Genomic DNA, 23,517 nt, shown 5'->3' with positions numbered 1-23,517 from the left:
CACCTCCATGGGAGGCAAAGATTGTAAAACTGATTTGTGGGTGTGGTGAGGGGTGTATTTATAGGCATTTTGAGGTTTGGGAAACTTTGCCCCTCCTGGTAGGAATGTATATCCCATACGTCACTAGCTCATGGACTCTTGCTAATTACATGAAAGAAATGTATTCTTATATTTAATATTAATTAGACCAAGGGTAGTAAGTATACTGGTATTAAATAATATAATTTATGTAAGAACTTACCTGATAAATTCATTTTTTTCATATTAGCAAGAGTCCATGAGCTAGTGACGTATGGGATATACAATCCTACCAGGAGGGGCAAAGTTTCCCAAACCTCAAAATGCCTATAAATACACCCCTCACCACACCCACAATTCAGTTTAACGAATAGCCAAGTAGTGGGGTGATAAAGAAAGGAATAAAAAGCATCAACAAAGGAATTTGGAAATAATTGTGCTTTATACAAAAAAATCATAACCACCATAAAAAGGGTGGGCCTCATGGACTCTTGCCAATATGAAAGAAATGAATTTATCAGGTAAGTTCTTACATAAATTATGTTTTCTTTCATGTAATTAGCAAGAGTCCATGAGCTAGTGACGTATGGGATATACATTCCTACCAGGAGGGGCAAAGTTTCCCAAACCTCAAAATGCCTATAAATACACCCCTCACCACACCCACAATTCAGTTTAACGAATAGCCAAGTAGTGGGGTGATAAAGAAAGGAATAAAAAGCATCAACAAAGGAATTTGGAAATAATTGTGCTTTATACAAAAAAATCATAACCACCATAAAAAGGGTGGGCCTCATGGACTCTTGCCAATATGAAAGAAATGAATTTATCAGGTAAGTTCTTACATAAATTATGTTTTCTTTCATGTAATTGGCAAGAGTCTATGAGCTAGTGACGTATGGGATAGCAATACCCAAGATGTGGAACTCCACGCAAGAGTTACTAGAGAGGGAGGGATAAAAAATAAAAACAGCCATTTTCCGCTGAAAAAAATAAATCTACAACCCAAAAAAATAAGTTTATTCTCATAAATGAAAGGAAAAAACTTAAATCAAAAGCAGAAGAATCAAACTGAAACAGCTGCCTGAAGAACTTTTCTACCAAAAACTGCTTCTGAAGAAGCAAATACATCAAAACGGTAGAATTTAGTAAATGTATGCAAAGAAGACCAAGCTGCTGCTTTGCAAATCTGATCAACTGAAGCTTCATTCTTAAAAGCCCACGAAGTAGAAACTGATCTAGTAGAATGAGCTGTAATTCTCTGAGACGGGGCTTGACTCGACTCCAAATAAGCTTGATGAATCAAAAACTTTAACCACGAAGCCAAGGAAACAGCAGAAGCCTTCTGACCTTTCCTAGAACCAGAAAATATAACAAATAGACTAGAAGTATTCCTGAAATCTTTAGTAGCTTTAACATAATATTTCAAAGCTCTTACCACATCCAAAGAATGTAAGGATCTCTCCAAAGACTTCTTAGGACTAGGACACAAAGAAGGGACAACAATTTCTCTATTAATGTTGTTAGAATTCACAACCTTAGGTAAGAAATGAAATTAAGTCTGCAAAACCTTATCCTGATGAAAAATCAGAAAAGGAGATTCACAAGAGAGAGTGGATAATTCAGAAACTCTTCTAGCAGAAGAGATGGCCAAAAGAAACAAAACTTTCCAAGAAAGTAGTTTAATGTCCAAAGAATGCATAGGAGCCTGTAAAGCCTTCAAAACCAAATTAAGACTTCAAGGAGGAGAGATTGATTTAATGACAGGTTTGATACGAAACAAAGCCTGCACAAAACAATGAATATCAGGAAGTTTAGCAATCTTTCTGTGAAATAAAACAGAAAGAGCAGAGATTTGTCATTTCAAGGAACTTGCAGACAAACCTTTATCCAAACTATCCTGAAGAAACTGTAAAATTCTAGGAATTCGAAAAGAATGCCAGGAGAATTTATAAGAACACCATGAAATGTAAGTCTTCCAAACTCGATAATAAATCTTTCTAGAAACAGATTTACGAGCCTACAACATAGTATTAATCACTGAGTCAGAGAAACCTCTATAAATAAGCACTAAGTGTTCAATTTCCATACCTACAAATTGAATGATTTGAGATCCTGATGGAAAAACGGATCTTGAGATAGAAGGTCTGGCCTTAGTGGAAGTGGCCAAGGTTGGCAACTGGACATCCAGACAAGATCCGCATACCAAAACCTGTGAGACCATGCTGGAGCTACCAGCAGCACAAACGATTGCTCCATGATGATCTTAGAGATCACTCTTGGAAGAAGAACTAGAGGCGGGAAAATATAAGCAGGTTGATAACAAAGAAGAGTCAATGCATCCACTGCTTCCACCTGAGGATCCCTGGACCTGGACAGGTACCTGGGAAGTTTTTTGTTTAGATGAGATGCCATCAGATCTATTTCTGGAAGCCCCCACATCTGAACAATTTGAGAAAACACATCTGGGTGGAGAAACTATTCTCCCGGATGTAAAGTCTGATGACTGAGGTAATCCGCTTCCCAATTGTCTATACTTGGGATATGAACTGCAGAAATTAGAAAGGAGCTGGACTCTGCCCAAACAAGTATCCAAGATACTTCTTTCATAGCTTGAGGACTGTGAGTCCCACCCTGATGATTTACATATGCCACAGTTGTGACATTGTCTGTCTGAAAACAAATGAATGGTTCTTTCTTCAACAGAGGCCACAATTGAAGAGCCCTGAGAATCGCATGGAGTTCCAAAATATTGATTGGTAATCTCACCTCTTGAGATTTCCAAACTCCTTGTGCTGTGATAGATCCCCTAACAGCTCCACAACCTGAAAGACTTGCATCTGCTAAGGAAGAGCAACAAATTGGTAATGCTTGTCTAGAAAAGAGAATCTCAGGAACTGATAATGATCTGAATGAATTACAATATGAAGATATGCATCCTGTAAGTCTATTGTGGACATATAATGCCCTTCCACCTCCATAAGAGGCAAAGTTTGTCAAACTGAATTGTGGGTGTGGTAAGGGGTGTATTTATAGGCATTTTGAGGTTTGGGAAACTTTGCCCCTCCTGGTAGGATTGTATATCCCATACGTCACTAGCTCATGGACTCTTGCCAACTACATAAGAAATTAATGTTTAGAAATAATTTTTGTATTTTAAAATCATAAGTTAATTACAGTTATTGCAATATATTTTAGAATTTGTTTTATTGTGGCTGAATAAGAGGTTATTCCAGGCCAGATATATTGGCATATAAATTGGCTGTTGCATTAATAACATACACAATTTCTGGTGTTTAAATTGAAGTTATATAGAACCATTTGTGGGCTAAATAGTTTAATTATACTTTCCTGAAAGTTATCTTAGATTTATTGAGATTTAGTAAGATTTGTGTGAAGTATCTTGTCATATTGTTAATTAAGCACTGTTAAGTTAGCAATCCATATTCTGATATTGAAGTAAACTAAGCTGGATAATTTTAGACTGTTCTGGTATCCTCTTATGGTATTTTAATAAGCGATTCACTGTGAGTAAGCTTAATTTTTAGAGATACATTTGATGATCTGTTTTGTATAGAAAATTGTAACAAAATAAGCGTGTATAATGGATTCATAATCTAGTTTTTATATAAATATAATTCAAGGTGTCTATAAAGATAACTAATCAAGAACAAAGGATTAAATATGAATTATTAATATTCATAATTACAGGATTTACAACATTTATTGGTTGGCAACTGCTAAGATAACTACACCAACACATTACTGGAGGTTACTGCTGAGATAATAATAAATTATATTATAACCCTAGAATATATCTAATATTTTTATTGGAGGCACAGCTGATAGATTATTATATTTATCACATTGATATAACATTTTGTAGCAAATTAAAAAATCATTATCTTATTTTAAAAATGTATATATTTTTTTTCTTGTTGGTCAAAATTGTATTAGCGTTTCAATTTAACCAAATACTAAGCCAAAATAATAATGTCTGTTACTAGAAGTGAATCAAATGAATCTATACTCGGTATTGAAATGTGTCCCCAAAATTTGCCCCTTACTAAAGGTGACGTCCTTAAAATGGACGATATAGGCCACATAAAAAATAAATGTAATATTGCGGCTGATTTAAATGATTACATGCATATGCTTGCAATTAAGGCCAAAAATATTGCTATTGATAATGGAATGTGGAATGAAAAAAGTGAGTTATTCCAGAAAAATGAATCAATGCAAAAATTAAAAAAAACGGGATGAGCTAATACTAAAATCCTGGCCCTTTGTAATATGCATTGCCCCGCAAAAAGCCCTTTTAAGGGCTGGTAAAAGAGCTGGTTACTTTGTAATTTAGTTTAGGGTAGGAAAATTTTATTATTTTGGTGGGCTTTTTATTTTATTAGGGGGCATAGATTAGGTGTAATTAGATTAAACTTCTTGTAATATTTTTTTATTTTTTGTAATTTCGTGTTTGTTTGTTTTTGTAATATAGTTTATTTAATTTTATTTTATATTAGATAATTGTAGTTAATTTAATTAATTGATTGATAGTGTAGTGTTAGGTGTATTTTTAACTTAGGTTAGGATTTATTTTACAGGTAATTTTGTAATTATTTTAACTAGGTAGCTATTAAATAGTTATTATTGTACCTAGTTAAAATAAACACAAAGTTACCTGTAAAATAAATATAAACCCTAAAATAGCTACAATGTAATTATTAATTATATTGTAGCTATCTTAGGGTTTATTTTATAGGTAAGTATTTAGTTTTAAATAGGAATAATTTAGTTAATAATATTAATATTATTTAGATTTATTTAAATAATAATTAAGTTAGGGGGTGTTAGGGTTAGACTTAGGTTTAGGGGTTAATATATTTAAAATAGGTGGCGGCGGTGTAGGGGGATTAGATTAGGGGTTAATAAATTTAATATAGGTGGCGGTGGTGTAGGGGGATTAGATTAGGGTTAATATAGGTGGCGGCAGTGTAGGGGGGTCAGATTAGGGGTTAATAAATTTAATATAGGTGGCGGCGGAGTAGGGGGGATCATATTAGGGGTTACTATATTTAATATAGGTGGCGGCGGTGTAGGGGGGTCAGATTAGGGGGTAATAAATTTAATGTAGCTGGCGGCGGTGTAGGGGGATCAGATTAGGGGGTAATACATTTAATGTAGCTGGCGGCGGTGTAGGGGGATCAGATTAGGGGGTAATACAATTAATGTGCCTGGCGGCGGTGTAGGGGGATCAGATTAGGGGGTAATACATTTAATGTAGCTGGCGGCGGGGCCCGGGAGCGGCGGTTTAGGGGTTAATATATTTATTATTAGGAGTGAGAGGGAGGATTGCGGATAGAGGGGTATACGTGTCGGGATAATGTTTGGGAGGCGTGTTAGACAGTAACGGGAGATTTAATACTTTAGTCAGTTTTTTTATGCGGCGGCAGTTTCTAAAGTGATGTAAGTCACTGGCGACTCCAGAAATTTGTACTTACGCTGATTTCTGGACATCGCTAGTTTATCGGACTTATGGCACTTTAGCAAATGCCGGCGCCGTATATGGGATAGCTCGCTGTGCAAGGTGAAACTACGGGCGGCGCAGGTTTCCACGCTTGCGCCGAAACCTGTGCCGTATATCGGATCGCGCCCCTTAACTCCAGGAGTAAAAAAAGGAACAAAAAAAAGAGTTGTAACACCTTTAGAAGCAAGATCAGCAGTAGAATGGTTAAAGGGACAGTCAAGTCCAAAAAAGACTTTCATGATTCTAAATAGGGCATGCAATTTTAAACAACTTTCCAATTTACTTTTATCACCAATTTTGCTTTGTTCTCTTGGTATTCTTAGTTGAAAGCTAAACCTAGGAGGTTCATATGCTAATTTCTTAGACCTTGAAGGCCGTCTCTAATCTAAATGCATTTTGACAGTTTTTCACCACTAGAGGGCATTAGTTCATGTGTTTCATAGATATAACATTGAGCTCATGCATGTGAATTTACCATGGAGTGAGCACTGATTGGCTAAAATGCAAGTCTGTCAAAAGACCTGAAATAAAGGGGCAGTCTGCAGAGGCTTAGATACAAGGTAATTACACAGGTAAAATGTGTATTATAACTGTGTTGGTTATTCAAAACTGGGGGGGCTGAGCCGGCACTTACAGGAGATGGCCGCACTATAGGTGCTCCAGCCTGAGAGGTAAACATATGAAGTCTCGAGAGTATAACTAGCTAATGCCAAAAAGGCAATAAGATATTACGGTTTCCCGGTATATCTGAGAAGAGGTCTGTGGCACGTATAACTGTCACAAATGAGGGATTTCCTGATGCAGAATATTGAGGCCTAAAGAACATCGATGTAAGTCAGAATACAAATTTACCATCAAGATCTAGCAATTTCCCCATCGAAAGACAACTAACTTATACAGCTCTACATATCTCACTGAACTGGTAAGCCTGTGATGTGATGGTTCTCCAGGGCTGTATGAGGGCATAGTGTAAATGCTCCAACAGATCACACGATCGCCATGTTGGATGTACCTGCACGGCTTTTTAAGGCTTGCACATCCCTTCAGTGGTCAGTATCACAATATCTTAAAAATACTTGCCTATTGAGAGTCGGTATGTTTGCGATGAGGTCGCACCTATAGATAATCCAGGGGTAAAATAAAATAAAGGCAATCTTCTGAGAGGACACTCTTACAGTCCACGTGGCTGCTATAGTGGGTTCACTCACGCTGAATGCCTAGATAAGCTCCAAGTTAGAATCACAATAAGCATGACTCCTTAGCTATACATCGTATTTGAAAACCCCTAATAGGAGTGCATTTAACAAAGCAAGAATAAAAACAAAAGGTTACTAGATAAGGGGCAAATATAGAAAAATCAATTGATCAGAACAAAGCCCTGCAACTGAAACATCAAATATGCTGTGATTTTAAGATATTCCTGAGGTTATTCTATGAAGATAGCATCCCAGATGGCTTGTGTTTAAAACATGCTTCTCTCTTTATAGAATAACTTTTTTGCTTGAAAATAAGCCTCATATGCTAATAACATCACAAAAAGAGAACACCGCATATCATACACAGAAGTATATTATAAGACTCTAGTTTCATCGACTGTTCATAAGCAGCTTTTTGTTGCGAAATATAATCAATTGGTTAATTCTTTTACTAAATATACAAAGAAGAGTCAATCACCATGTCCCCAGAAAAACAGGGGTCCTTCAACGCCTTCAGTAGACAACTACTTTAAAGCTACTAACTCACAGCCATCTAAAGAATCTACTTTATTATCCATTAGTTCACAACAAACACCATTAACATTGGACTCAGAGTCTGATGGCGACAACACCATGGTCACAGTGTCCAAATCAGTATTATTGTCCATTCCATCAAAACAGGACTTTTCCTCACTTATTATACAAGTGAAACAATGTATAAAAGACTAGATTTGTGACCTGAAAAAGAATATTTTAGAAATTGGAAACAGAGTTGACAGTCTACAGGAAGACTTACAATCTCAAGCAATGGTTGTTGAAAAGGTGAATCGACCCATGAATCGGCGAGATCTGTCCTTAAAACAATTTGAAGACAATGTTGAGGATCTTGAAAACAGATTCCGAAGACACAATATTAGGATACGTGGTATCCAAGAATCAGTGGGCACTACCCGACTATCTCCAATCTCTATTTAAGTCTATGAGGAACAAAGATGAGACTACATTAGTGGAGATGGACAGAGCTCATAGCCCTAAACCTCCTCAAGGAGCACCCCCTAGGGATGTGATAGTTAAGATCACCAACTTTCAATTAAAAGAATAGCTTATGAAAGCATCTAGAGATAAAACGCCCAATCCAAAAAGATGGCTTCACGCTCTAATTCTTTGCTGACTTGTCGGCTAGAACTTTGTATAGAAGAAAGGAATTCACATCTCTCACAAAACTTCTACAATCAAGAAACATTGCATACAGATGGAGCTACCCTTTCCAATTAACTGCTATATGGAAAAATAGACGAGCTACGTGCTCATCACCATCAGTCGTAGAAGAATTCTTTCGCAAACTGGAGATTACGCCTCCCTCCACTGAAGTGGGCTCAGAGACCTATGCCAAGTATATCATCATCCTCTAGACCACTACCTCAATGTGAGGAATGGCAATCGGTCCAGCGCAGAAGATCCAGACAACAACCTCATGATGACTCCCGGATTCACCCGGGTTGAAAATCTTCTCTATATCCTTTCATATTAGTGGCCCATAGAAAAAGGTTGACAAGTACAATTGTTAATTATAAATGTTACTTTCTTGAGCATGTTTATTTTTTTATTCAGTATCTCAGTACATACCTCTTAGGCTGGATGAGTTCCAGTAGGAATTCCCCGTCCCTACGTAATGAAAATTCAATATGTTATAAAAGTTATGGTTTGTATTATAATAACTTTGCAAAGAATGCTCTACAGAGATTTGTTATATAGTAACAGGTGCCTATCAACAGGTAGAGTTACGTATATAATATGGCGGTAACTCAGATTCAATGTATTTCTCAAAATGTAAAAGGGTTTAATGTTCCCCATAAAAGATTGTTAGCTCTCCGAGATATTCTCCAAAGGGGAGGAGAAATAACTTGCTTACAAGAGACTCATTTTCAAAGAATTGCCATCCCAAAATACATGCATAGTGTTTACACCCAACATTTTTATAGTGCCCACAATAAAAAAAAATAATAATTGAGTAAGCATTCTCATCCATAGGTCGATTACTTTTAAATTAATAGACCAGGAAAAAGATAAGGAAGGTAGATTTTTGGCCATAAGTGGCCTCATATAATAAGCCGGTGAGTATCGTAAACATTTATGCCCACAATCAAAGACAAGCTCCATTTTTTTACTCAATTATTAAGAATATCTAATCCAAATAAAAGAGATTACACCTTTTTTTTCCAACCCAAATAAGGCATACTCTAGGATTGACAATATTTTAGTGGATCATATAACACTATCATATGTTTCTGATACTAGTATTTCACATACCGCTTGGTCGGACCACTCTATGGTTAAATGTAAACTTATATGGCCTTCAGCTCCCATAAGAGAACTCATGTGGAAACTAGACGATTCCTTGCTATCAGACCACGAAATCCACAAGACTTTAGAAAGGGAATTAATAGATTTTTTTCTTCACTAATATACATGATGACATTGAACCTGCAACCATATGAGAAGCCCACAAAAGTTATATTAGGGGGATCATGATCAAACTCAAAGCTACCAAAAATAAGAAACAAAGAGGAATATACACATATAGCTAATGCAATCTCACAATTAGATTACTTACACAAAATTAACCAAATGGATGAAAAAAGAGTTTACAGCAACTGAAATTTTATAGAGAAAAGATGACATTCCATCTACATATAAAAGCACAATCTACAGCTTTCAAACGGAAACAAAAATATTACACTAATGCAAATAAACCGGGGCGATTTTTGGCTAGAGCCCTAAAAGCCAAGCAGGCCAAAACGTATATATATATTACATTAATAAACCTGATAGGTCCAAAGTGGAAGATACTAAGCAAGCTGAAGTTTTCAAAAATTACTACCACTCTTTACACAATTTATTCCCTAATAGAAACCAGACAGAACACACTGACAAATGCAAAGTTTACCTAGAACACATTCAAGTACCCTCCATCTCAGAGGACGATAGTAAGTTTTTACAAGCTCCAATTACAAAAAAAGAGGTAACAGACGCTATCCAAACCTTGAAACCAGGGAAGGCCCCAGGTCCTGATGGATTCTCAGGTTCATATTATAAATTAGTCACCTTTTGACTCCAAATTTACTAAAATAATTTCAACAAATAGATCATGGCAGCTTTCTTCCGGACACAATGCTACAGGCATATATTACAGTGTTACCAAAGCGTGGGGAAAAAATTGATATACCCGTGAATTTCAGACCAATATCCCTTTAAACATAGACCTAAAAAATATTGCCAAAATTCTAGCGACAAGACTTAGACTTAGGATTTTACCACTTATAATATCACCAAACCAGGTGGGTTTTGTACCACAGACAGTGGCTAGAGATAACACGGTTAAGATCCTCAACATTTTGGAATACATTAACAAAAATTACATCTCATCAATTTTATTATCTACAGATGCAGAAAAAACATTTGATAGGTTAGATTGGACTTTTCTGGAATCCACATTACTCCTTTCCTACAGCCCAAATTCGAATCAATGACACACTTTCAGAACAATTTGAAATAAGAAACGGCACAAGACAAGGTTGCCCTCTCTCCCCATTATTGTTTATTCTTTCATTGGAAACACTTGCCTCTATGATTAGACATAACAGTGACATAGGAGGTATAAAAAATTAAACAGAGAGAATATAAGTTATCAATGTTTGCTGATGATGTTCTAATGACCCTATCCACCCCTCTGAGATCTCTCTCCGTGGTGCTGACTGAATTAAAATCATATAGCGAGGTTTCAAATTTCTTAGTCAACTTAACTAAGTTGGACATGTTAACTTTAAATATGACAATCAGAAATCAATAAAATTAGGGGCAGAAGTACATTCTCCATTTAACAGAAATCTATGAAATACTTGAGAGTTCAATTGGCTACTCAGACAGAAAGAATACGCTCTCTTAACTACACAAAACTTGTATCGGCCATAACAACACTGACTTCTTCCTGGTCATCATAAAATACTTCTTGGTTAGGAAGAATAAACACTATAAAGATGATGAGATTACCTAAAATCCTATATATTTTGCAAACACTTCCTCTCCCCATACAGACACATACATTAAAAAACTACAAAAACTGATATACAACTATATAAGGAAGAATAAACCACCCCGTATTAATAAACTTACTATGTATACTCATAAAAATCGGAGAGGCTTGGGGGTACCAAATTTATATATCTATAAAAGAGCAATTTCCCTTCAGAGGATTGTTGAATGGTGCAGCTACGACAATAAGAATCCAAAACACTTGATTCAAATCGAACATTACCTAACAGATAATCCCCAATTAGGGGGAGCATGCTGGACACCACTATTTATGAAACCTATTCAAATTGGAAATATATTTGCAGAAAAACAATAGGAATCTCAAGCCCTTATTCACCCCTAACACCAATATTAACAAATCCGGAATATAAGGAAGGATTGAAGTTCCCACTAGAATACTGACCCTAGTATTAAAAGGATCATGCCTATTCAAATGCTATTAAATACGAACAAACTAAAACCTAAAACAGATATAGAGGGTTTGGGTAAAGGGTTCTTCCAACCCTGGTTGCGATATTTTCAAATTAACCATTATATAAACTTACATAAGAACAGACTGGATTTGCTGAGACCCCTCACTAAATTTGAACAATTGTGTTGGATTGAAACCACACAAAAAGGGATTATTCCCCGTATATAAAACTACATTTTGAATGCCTTGTCTCCTAAACCACATAAATATATGAGTGGTTGGGAAAAAGACATCACAAACATTTACAAAAAGTTTGGAATAATATCTTAAGAAATACAATGCACTCTGCCCACTCAATGCAAGCTCTTGAAACTAATTATAAAATAGTTTTTCGTTGGTATTTGACACCAAGAAAAATTAAATATATCTTCCCTGAGGCCTCAGATAGATGTTGGAGATGTAATGTAGATAAAAGTGGAATGGAACATATTTGGTGGTCTTGTCCGGTAATAAGAGATAGTTGGACAGAAATCTTAAAGTAATTTAACTTAATTTCATCAAGCAATATTAAAATGAACCCTCAGATATGCCTTTTCAACACATTAAAAGAGACAAAATGTGTAGTTAAAAGAAATCTCTGACAAATATTAATGAATGCTGCTAAACAGCTGATAGCATCTTGTTGGAAGTCGCCCAAAGCACCCTCTTTAGAAACATGGAGAGAAAAGGTTCAAAATTTGTTACTATTAGAACGATACTATCATTTTACAACAAACAAGTTGAATCTGTATTATAATATGTTATTTTTCTGGAAAAAACAATCGGAAAAGACTCACTATACCAAAGTAAATACTTCACTATTTAGCTATGGTTTGCAAAGCAGTGATGTTACCCTCCTATAATATAAACATGTAACAATTGCTTTATGATTGCTTTATTTAAGTGACAGATATATAACAAGATCTTTGCAAATGTAAGTTCCTTTGTTAGTTTAGTTCCTTTATTAGTTTAGAGTTTAATGTAATTATTATCTGTTTCTTGAGACCACATTTAATGCTCCCCAAGACATATTATACTCATAGAGAAGAAGCAAAGGAACTCCAACAAAACTGCTTACTCATTGTATGGACTCTATTTAATTTGGATCATATGGACTATAAGGAGCGAACTCACTTCTATTTTGTCATTATGGAATATGTGTATGTCAAAATTTAAAATAAAAAAGAAAGTGTTAAGGGGGCTCAGCTTCTAAAGAAGAACAGCAGAAAAGTACAAAAGTAGCAATGTGCATAAAATATTAAACAGAGTAATATCCACATAGAGAGCTCTTGAAGAAAGTGAAAAACTGAGTATGAAGATGCAGAGCTTCACTAACTGATAAATGTAAAAAGCTAAAATAAGAGAACATCTTTGAAGACAGCAGCAGGCACATGAGGAAAAACAACATATATATGTTGTGTCAGACATATGAAAAATCTTTATTTTTAAAAAAGGGTATAAAACAAACATTTTCTTTTACGATTTAGATAGAGCATACGATTTTAAATAACTTTCTAATAGACTTCTATTATCAAATTTTCTTTATCTTAGTATATTTGTTGAAAAGAACGGATCTATGCTTAGGATCGTGCACGTCTGGAACACTATATGGCAGCAGGTTTGCAAGAATTTCATTCATTGCAAGATCAATAGATGGCAGCACTACTTCCTCCCATGTAGCATTCCAGACACCTACCTAGGTATATCTTCAACAAAGAATATCATGAGAGCAAAGCAAACTTGATAATAGAAGTAAATTGGAAAGTTTTGTAAAATGGTATGCTCTGTCTGAATAACAAAAATAAATTTGTGGGTTTTATATCCCTTTAAGGTCTAAAATGGTGTAAAATTTTAATTTTGGATTCTGGACTGTGCTCAAGTACAACTATTTAACTGTTAGTGGTGCTCTCTGCACTTTACATACTAAAAAAGGTTTCAGATGTGTTAAGACACTTTGGTTAACATTTTAGTTATCCAAACGAATATCAGATTGTGCATTATTCTTTGCATAAGGTCATTGCTTTTGATTGTGATTGATCAAAATTGATCAAATTCCTTAAATGACAGTTTCAGGAATGGGAAAAAATGCCAAAGAACAAGCTTCTAGCAACCAGAAGCAATGAAAAAATAAGACTTAAATAATGTGGAGACAAAAGCGACGCCCTTATTTTTTAGCGCCAAATAAGACGCCCACATTATTTGGCGCCTAAATGCTTTTGGCGCCAAAAATGACGCCACATCCGGAACGCCAACATTTTTGGTGCAAAATAACGTCAAAAAAATGACGCAACTTCCGGCGACACGTATGACGCCGGAAACGGAAAAGAATTTTTGCGCCAAAAAAGTCTGCGCCAAGAATGACGCAATAAAATGAAGCATTTTCAGCCCCCGCGAGCCTAACAGCCCACAGGAAAAAAAAGAGTCAAATTTTTGAAGGTAAGAAAAAATGATTAATTCAAATGCATTATCCCAAATATGAAACTGACTGTCTGAAAAATAAGGAAAGTTGAACATTCTGAGTCAAGGCAAATAAATGTTTGAATACATATATTTAGAACTTTATAAACAAAGTGCCCAACCATAGCTTAGAGTGTCACAGAAAATAAGACAGACTTACCCCAGGACACTCATCTACATGTTTGTAGAAAGCCAAACCAGTACTGAAACGAGAATCAGCAGAGGTAATGGTATATATAAGAGTATATCGTCGATCTGAAAAGGGAGGTAAGAGATGAATCTCCACGACCGATAACAGAGAACCTATGAAATAGACCCCGTAGAAGGAGATCACTGCATTCAAATAGGCAATACTCTCCTCACATCCCTCTGACATTCACTGCACGCTGAGAGGAAAACCGGGCTCCAACTTGCTGCGGAGCGCATATCAACGTAGAATCTAGCACAAACTTACTTCACCACCTCCATCGGAGGCAAAGTTTGTAAAACTGATTTGTGGGTGTGGTGAGGGGTGTATTTATAGGCATTTTAAGGTTTGGGAAACTTTGCCCCTCCTGGTAGGAATGTATATCCCATACGTCACTAGCTCATGGACTCTTGCTAATTACATGAAAAAAATGAAAGCATAGAATGTTGTTTTAAATGGAAGTGCAGACAGAAAAAATTATAGAATAATAACATGCTTTTTACATACATATTAAATAAAACGATAAGCTGTGGCAGAGATGTGTATTTTTTTGTGCCACTGGCAAGCACCACTTAAAACTAAATAATTAAAGGGATAGGAAAGTAAAAATTCAACTTTTATGATTTATCTAGAGCAAGGAATCTTAAGACACTTTTAAATTCACGTCTATTTTCAAATGTACTTTGTTCTGTTGGTATCCTTTGTTGACAACAATATGTAAATATCTTACACTATTAGAGCTAGCTGGTGATTAGTGCCTGCACACATTTGTCCCTTGTGATTGGCTCACTCAATGTGTTCAGCTAGATCTCAGTACTGCATTGCTGCTCCTTCAGCAAAGGATACCAAGATAATGAAGTAAATTTGATTATAGAAGAAAAATAAAAAGCTGTTTAAAATGGTATGTTCTATCGGAGTCATTGAAAAATGTGGGGTTTTCTAACCCTTTAAACTATAAGCACAGGTAAAATTAACTAAAGATAAATATGTAGTATTTGGCTTTGAAACCTCAGCAGTAACATAGTAGAATTATGAAAAGCAATGTGTAACAAAAAATCATACACTCTCAACAGCTACTTACCAGCTCGCCTGGCCTCACTGCAGGCAAAACTCATTTCCTCTTTCAGTTCACGGTTTTCATTGGCTATGGTTTCACCTACAGTCACAAACCTCCCCACGGCTTGGTTTACCGCCTGGCCCACCCTTTGTATCGCTTGCAGAGTCTTTTCCGATTTCTTTGGTTTTTCTTTATGGTTAATAAGAGTTGTTATCTGAGAGAAAAAAAATAAAAGACAGAAAATCAATGCAACAACATTCAAAGCCACAGTTAAAATACTATAAAAGGTAATCTCCACTCTGTGATTAATCAGAGATTAAAAAAAGCGCTATCACAGCAGGCCACTGACATAGATATATGAAAGCTTAATAGATCCAACCGCATATTTTATTAAATTATTTAGATTCCTTTAATCCTATCACAGTAAAGCTATTTTTGTATTAAAGTAATCTTACTGAAATTTTAGTGAAGAAAAGCTTAAAGAAAATAGGATTTCAGTAAATATTAACCATTTATTATTTGGACATTTTCATATGTTGGATTGTGATCATATACATAAAAAAATAAGATATTTGAAGTTTTTTTAGACTATGAACAGCACTATAGATAATTTATTTGTAAGCCTACTCCTATTGTCTCTGTCCACCTGATAATTCTCAAAAATAGTTCACTAAGCAGATACCCTACCTCCTAAAAAAAGACCTAATTGGAAGAACACAACTGCTTTATAGAGAATTTATGCACCCTTTCTTCAACAAAAGTGAACGTTATGCACAAAAATTTCTGCAATTGGTAACTCATGACACTTTGGACTCGAGTTTAGAACTTATAATACTTACATATCTGAAACGTGCGACTAAAGGGGATAGTAAAGTCCAAATTAAAAATGTTCATGATTCAGATAGGTCATGTGATTTTAAACAATTTTCCAGTTTACTTTTATCATCAAATTAGCTTTTTTCTCTTAGTATTATTTGTTAAAGGCTAAACCTAGGTAGGCTCATAGGCTGATTTCTAAGACTGTGCAGTCTACCTCTCATCTCACAGTCTGGCTGTAAATAGCTAATAACATGTACTGTTTGTTCATGTGTGCCATATAGATAACATTGTGCTCACTCCAGTGGAGTTGTTTAAGAGTCAGCACTCAGTGTCTGACATGCAAGGCTGTAAAAAAAACTGAGATAAGGAGGCCATATGCAGAAGCTTAGATACAAGGTAATCATTGAGGTAAAGAATATATTAAAAGGGACACTAAACCCAAATTCTTTATTTCATGATTCAGATAGAGCATGCAATTTTAAGTAACTTTCTAATTTACTCCTATTATCAATTTTTCTTCGTTCTCTTGATATCTTTATTTAAAAAGCAGGAATTTGATGCATAGGAGCCGGCCTATTTTTGCTTGAGAACCTGGGTTATGCTTGCTTATTGGTGGGTAAATGTAAGCCTCTAATAAGCAAGCGGTATCCATGGTGCTGAACCTAAAATGGGCTGGCTGCTAAGATTTACACTTGGTGTACACACACTTGCTTCCTTTATCTTATAATTGTCTGGAACACCAAAGCTCAATACATAGAGAGAACAATGGAAAATTATCATTGTATTACTTAACTATCACGCCCCCCACTGAGAGTGTAACTTCTTCTGCTGACTGTGTTTACTTAGGCTTGTCAATAGCATATACTACAGTATCAAAACTTTCAGTATAGGTTGGGAAACCACAAGCTAAATCAGCCGTTTCAAATGCTGAAATAGGAGTAAAGGAGCTACTTGCAACCAATTAATACACTCTAGCAGGTAAAAAGGATCATTGGGAATAATTTAAAGGGGAGAAAGTTTTTGGGTGAACTGTCCCTTTAACTTTCTAAAGAAACCCCCTATATTATAATAGGTATTTTGTGTGTTTGTGTGTGCACATGAATCGGGGAGATCAGCACTTGGTACAAGCATAATGTGTCAAGCTGAGAGTTAATAAGATTGCAATAAAATAAATATATTGCCATATTTTTATTTCTTCCCTTCGTCCTCCTCCATTTTCTGTAGTGTAGTGACGTAGAGAGCAGTCCCACATGCTCTCGGCATAGTAAATCAAACTATTGAGCATGCGCCTATCTGGCAGTGCACAGGAATTGGGGAATTGTGCGTAGGTGTCGCTTTACTATGTCACTCAAGCCCAATGAAAGTAGCTATTAGGTGAGCACTATAAACGTCACCCAAAGAAAAAAAAACAACGAGGGGAGCAGACAGGGGTAATCAAAGTAGGTAAAATTAATAAATAAAAATAAGTATTAGTGTTTTAAAAGGAAAAAAAAAATATATGTCATCAAAAAACAAAGATGAATAATCTTTTCAGCAAAACCATTGACCTTACACTTTAAGGTTGAGAAATCTAAATATACTGTTTACCACTGCGTCATTTAAATGAATTTACTAATAACAATTTAAATATAATTTAATAATTGATGTGTTTCACAAACATAAACCTTTACATTTTTCTTTATTTGGCCCACTGACCCTGTTGCTCTGTTTTTTTGATGGTCTGCATTGTTAGATATGGTCTGCAACTCATTTGTGTGGGCTCTGCTGAGAGTTATAATAAATCAGATGCTAACTACTATTGTGTCTATGATGGCAAGATTAAGCAGTGTGTGATACACTGAACAAAATGGATATAATAAAATGCACTAAAGCATTTATCACTCTGACAGTATAAACTTGTATTAGAAGTTGACCAAGCAAATATTTTAACACAAATACCACAAGGTGAACCATGCTTGCTGCTAGTGAAGCTTTTTATTTATGTATAGTTGAATTAAAGTTATCTTTCATATAGTTTTCTGATGTCATTATACTTTTGCTAAGGCCTACAGTGTTTGCATGACCTCTTGCAAAAATAACACAGCCTGACCAATTGTAATAGAGAGTGTATAATGAAAGAATGTGTATTTATTTATTTGTTTACCCAATAGCAACCGTAAAATGATGAACTTGATCTCAAAATGGTATAATAGTTAGGGTGAGCTGCATTTTTAAATTGGCAATTTCTGAAAAGGTAGGGCCTACACATAACGCTTCTCATTGATCAAAGCATACAGGCTGCTCTCAGATACTCCACGTTGTCCGATAGAGATTACAAGAATTACATGACCACTGTAAACTGCTGTAAGCAAGATGGGAGATTACAAGGATATTAAACACCACTTTTTAGTCTTTTTATCATTATTATTATCATCAGGTATTTGGAGAGCGCCAACAGATTCTGCAGCGCTAATATTAAACACCACTTGATTTTGTTTACAAATTGTGCTTTGGCTCACATTTCCTAGAGAGGCCAAAAAAGCTAATTAATTTAACCTGCAAATGTTGCAAATCAGATTGGAAGTCTTGACAATTTGAAGGAGTTTGAAACTATAGGTTGCAGATTTTGCTTTTTGGCCTCTCTGAGGAGTATAAAAACATAATTTATGCTTACCTGATAAATTTATTTCTCTTGTGATGTATCGAGTCCACGGATTCTCCTTCCCTACAGGAAGTGGCAGAGAGAGCACCCACAGCAGAGCTGTCTATATAGCTCCCCCCTTAGCTCCACCCCCCAGTCATTCGACCGAAGGCTAGGAAGAAAAAGGAGAAACCATAGGGTGCAGTGGTGACTGAAAGTTTAAAAATAAAAATATATATGCCTGTCTTAATAAACAGGGCGGGCCGTGGACTCGATACATCACAAGAGAAATAAATTTATCAGGTAAGCATAAATTATGTTTTCTCTTGTAAGATGTATCGAGTCCACGGATTCATCCTTACTTGTGGGATACCAATACCAAAGCTTTAGGACACGGATGAAGGGAGGGACAAGACAGGGACCTTAAACGGAAGGCACCACTGCTTGTAGAACTTTTCTCCCAAAAATAGCTTCCGAAGAAACAAAAGTATCAAATTTGGAAAATTTGGAAAAAGTATGAAGAGAAGACCAAGTTGCCGTCTTACAAATCTGTTCAACAGAAGCCTCATTTTTAAAAGCCCATGTGGAAGCCACAGCTCTAGTAGAATGAGCAGTAATTCTGTCAGGAGGCTGCTGTCCAGCAGTCTCATAGGCCAAACGGATGATGCTTTTCAGCCAAAAGGAAAGAGGTAGCCGTAGCCTTTTGGCCTCTCCGCTTACCAGAATAAACAACAAACAATGAAGATGTTTGACGGAAATCTTTGGTTGCTTGTAAGTAGAACTTTAAAGCACGAACCACATCAAGATTGTGCAACAGATGTTCCTTCATTGATGAAGGATTAGGACACAGAGAAGGAAAAACAATCTCTTGATTGATATTCTTATTAGAAACAACCTTCGGAAATAAAACAGGTTTGGTATGCAAAACCACCTCATCTGCATGGAAAATAAGATCAGGGGAATCACACTGTAAGGCAGATAGCTCAGAAATTATTCGACCTGAAGAGATAGCAACTAAGAACAAAACTTTCCAAGATAGAAGCTTAATATCTATGGAATGCATAGGTTCAAACGAAACCCCTTGAAGAACTCTAAGGCCTAAATTTAGGCTCCAAGGCGGAGCAACAGGCTTAAATACAGGATTAATTCTGACCAAAGCCTGACTAAAAGTTTGAACGTCTGGGACATCTGCCAGACGGTTGTGTAGTAGAATAGATGAAGCATATATTTGTCCTTTTAGAGAACTAGCTGATAATCCCTTCTCCAAACCTTCTTAGAGAAAAGACAATATTCTAGGAATCCTAATCTTAATCCACGAGTAACCTTTGGATTCACACCAATAAAGATATTTGCGCCAAACCTTATGATAGATCTTCCTGGTGACAGGTTTTCTAGCCTGAATCAGGGTATCAATGACCGACTCAGAGAACCCACCCTTTGATAGAATTAGGCGTTCAATCTCCAAGCAGTCAGAAGCAGAGAAACTAAATTTGGATGTGAGAATGGACCTTGGATTAGAAGGTCCCGCCTCATTGTCAGGGTCCACGGTGGAACCGAGGACATGCCCACTAGGTCTGCATACCAATTCCTGTATGGCCACGCAGGTGCTATCAGAATCACCAAAGCTCTCTCCTGCTTGATTCTGGATACCAGACTTGGGAGGAGAGAAAGCAGTGGAAATACGTAGGCCAGATTGAAGGACCAAGGTACGGCTAGAGCATCTATCAGTACCGCCTTGGGATCCCGGGACCTGGACCCGTAACAAGGAGGTTTGGCATTCTGACGCGACGCCATCAGATCCAATTCTTGTGTGCCCCATAGCTGAATCAGCTGAGCAAATACCTCCGGATGGAGTTCCCACTACCCCCGGATGAAAAGTCTGACGACTTAGAAAATCCGCCTCCCAGTTCTCTACTCCTGGAATGTGGATTGCTGAGAGATGGCAAGAGTGATCCTCTGCCCATCTGATTATTTTGATTACCTCCATCATCGCTAGAGAACTCCTTGTTCCTCCTTGATGATTGATATAAGCTACAATCGTGATGTTGTCTGACTGAAACCTGATGAATTTGGCTGCAGCAAGCTGAGGCCATGCCTGAAGCGCCTTGAATATCGCTTTCAGTTCTAGGATGTTTATCGGAAGAAGAGATTCCTCCCGAGACCATAAGCCCTGTGCTTTCAGGGAGTTCCAGACTGCACCCCAGCCTAGCAGGCTGGCATCTGTCATTACAATGAGCCACTCTGGCCTGTGGAAGTACATTCCCTGAGACAGGTGGTCCTGAGACAACCACCAGAGAAGAGAATCTCTGGTCTCCTGGTCCAGATGCAGTTGAGGAGATAAAACATAATTTATGCTTACCTGATAAATTCCTTTCTTCTGTAGTGTGATCAGTCCACGGGTCATCATTACTTCTGGGATATTACTCCTCCCCAACAGGAAGTGCAAGAGGATTCACCCAGCAGAGCTGCATATAGCTCCTCCCCTCTACGTCACTCCCAGTCATTTGACCAAGGACCAACGAGAAAGGAAAAGCCAAGGGTGAAGTGGTGACTGGAGTATAAATTAAAAAATATTTACCTGCCTTAAAAACAGGGCGGGCCGTGGACTGATCACACTACAGAAGAAAGGAATTTATCAGGTAAGCATAAATTATGTTTTCTTCTGTTAAGTGTGATCAGTCCACGGGTCATCATTACTTCTGGGATACCAATACCAAAGCAAAAGTACACGGATGACGGGAGGGATAGGCAGGCTCTTTATACAGAAGGAACCACTGCCTGAAGAACCTTTCTCCCAAAAATAGCCTCCGATGAAGCAAAAGTGTCAAATTTGTAAAATTTGGAAAAAGTATGAAGCGAAGACCAAGTTGCAGCCTTGCAAATCTGTTCAACAGAGGCCTCATTCTTGAAGGCCCAAGTGGAAGCCACAGCTCTAGTAGAATGAGCTGTAATTCTTTCAGGAGGCTGCTGTCCAGCAGTCTCATAAGCTAAACGAATTATGCTACGAAGCCAAAAAGAAAGAGAGGTAGCGGAAGCTTTTTGACCTCTCCTCTGCCCAGAGTAAATGACAAACAGAGAAGACGTTTGTCGAAATTCCTTAGTTGCCTGTAAGTAAAATTTTAGAGCACGGACTACATCCAGGTTGTGCAGTAGACGTTCCTTCTTTGAAGAAGGATTTGGGCATAAAGAAGGAACAACAATCTCTTGATTGATATTCCTGTTAGTAACTACCTTAGGTAAGAACCCAGGTTTAGTACGCAGGACTACCTTATCCGAATGAAAAATCAAATAAGGAGAATCACAATGTAAGGCTGATAATTCAGAGACTCTTCGAGCCGAGGAAATAGCCATTAAAAATAGAACTTTCCAAGATAACAACTTTATATCAATGGAATGAAGGGGTTCAAACGGAACGCCCTGAAAAACATTAAGAACAAGATTTAGACTCCATGGTGGAGCAACAGTTTTAAACACAGGCTTAATCCTGGTCAAAGCCTGACAAAAAGCCTGGACGTCAGGAACTTCTGACAGACGTTTGTGTAACAGAATGGACAGAGCTGAGATCTGTCCCTTTAATGAACTAGCAGATAAACCCTTTTCTAAACCTTCTTGTAGAAAAGACAATATCCTAGGAATCCTAACCTTACTCCAAGAGTAACCTTTGGATTCACACCAATATAGGTATTTACGCCATATCTTATGGTAAATCTTTCTGGTAACAGGTTTCCTAGCCTGTATTAAGGTATCAATAACTGACTCAGAAAACCCACGTCTTGATAAAATCAAGCGTTCAATTTCCAAGCAGTCAGCTTCAGAGAAGTTAGATTTTGATGTTTGAAGGGACCCTGTATCAGAAGGTCCTGTTTCAGAGGTAGAGACCAAGGTGGACAGGATGACATGTCCACCAGGTCTGCATACCAAGTCCTGCGTGGCCACGCAGGTGCTATTAGAATCACTGATGCTCTCTCTTGTTTGATTCTGGCAATCAATCGCGGAAGCAACGGGAAGGGTGGAAACACGTAAGCCATCCTGAAGTCCCAAGGTGCTGTCAGAGCATCTATCAGGACTGCTCCTGGATCCCTGGATCTGGACCCGTAACGAGGAAGCTTGGCGTTCTGTCGAGACGCCATGAGATCTATCTCTGGTTTGCCCCAACGTCGAAGTATTTGGGCAAAGACCTCCGGATGAAGTTCCCACTCCCCCGGATGAAAAGTCTGACGACTTAAGAAATCCGCCTCCCAGTTCTCCACTCCCGGGATGTGGATTGCTGACAGGTGGCAAGAGTGAGACTCTGCCCAGAGAATTATCTTTGATACTTCCATCATAGCTAGGGAGCTTCTTGTCCCTCCCTGATGGTTGATGTAAGCTACAGTCGTGATGTTGTCCGACTGAAACCTGATGAACCCCCGAGTTGTCAACTGGGGCCAAGCCAGGAGGGCATTGAGAACTGCTCTCAATTCCAGAATGTTTATTGGCAGGAGACTCTCCTCCTGACTCCATTGTCCCTGAGCCTTCAGAGAATTCCAGACGGCACCCCAACCTAGAAGGCTGGCGTCTGTTGTTACAATTGTCCAGTCTGGTCTGCTGAATGGCATCCCCCTGGACAGATGTGGCCAAGTAAGCCACCATAGAAGAGAATTTCTGGTCTCTTGATCCAGATTCAGAGAAGGGGATAAGTCTGAGTAATCCCCATTCCACTGACTTAGCATGCAGGTGTAAGCGTGCAAAGGGTACTATGTCCATTGCCGCTACCATTAAGCCGATTCCCTCCATGCATTGAGCCACTGACGGGTGTTGAATGGAATGAAGGGTGCGGCAAGCACTTTGAAGTCTTGTTAGCCTGTCCTCTGTCAGGTAAATCTTCATTTCTACAGAATCTATAAGAGTCCCCAGGAAGGGAACTCTTGTGAGTGGAACGAGTGAACTTTTCTTTTCGTTCACCTTCCATCCATGTGAACTTAGAAATGCCAGCACTAACTCTGTATGAGACTTGGCAGTTTGAAAGCTTGAAGCTTGTATCAGAATGTCGTCTAGGTATGGAGCTACCGAGATTCCCCGCGGTCTTAGTACCGCCAGAAGAGCACCCAGAACCTTTG

At 37.5% G+C, this 23,517-nt stretch overlaps 1 protein-coding gene across 1 annotated transcript in view; it reads right to left on the bottom strand.

Annotated features, from left to right (window-relative positions):
* CTNNAL1 (catenin alpha like 1) overlaps positions 1-23,517 on the bottom strand; it is a 727,303-nt gene that overhangs the window by 456,927 nt on the left and 246,859 nt on the right. The window contains exon 2 of the mRNA XM_053714583.1: positions 15,007-15,196. Coding sequence (XP_053570558.1) covers positions 15,007-15,196 — 190 coding nt within the window. The remainder of the gene's footprint in view (positions 1-15,006; positions 15,197-23,517) is intronic.

This window comes from Bombina bombina, chromosome 5 (genome assembly GCF_027579735.1).
Source record: "Bombina bombina isolate aBomBom1 chromosome 5, aBomBom1.pri, whole genome shotgun sequence".
NCBI lineage: Eukaryota > Metazoa > Chordata > Amphibia > Anura > Bombinatoridae > Bombina > Bombina bombina.
Note: the sequence above shows the minus strand (reverse complement) of the source record. Positions and strands in the feature narration are given on the sequence as shown.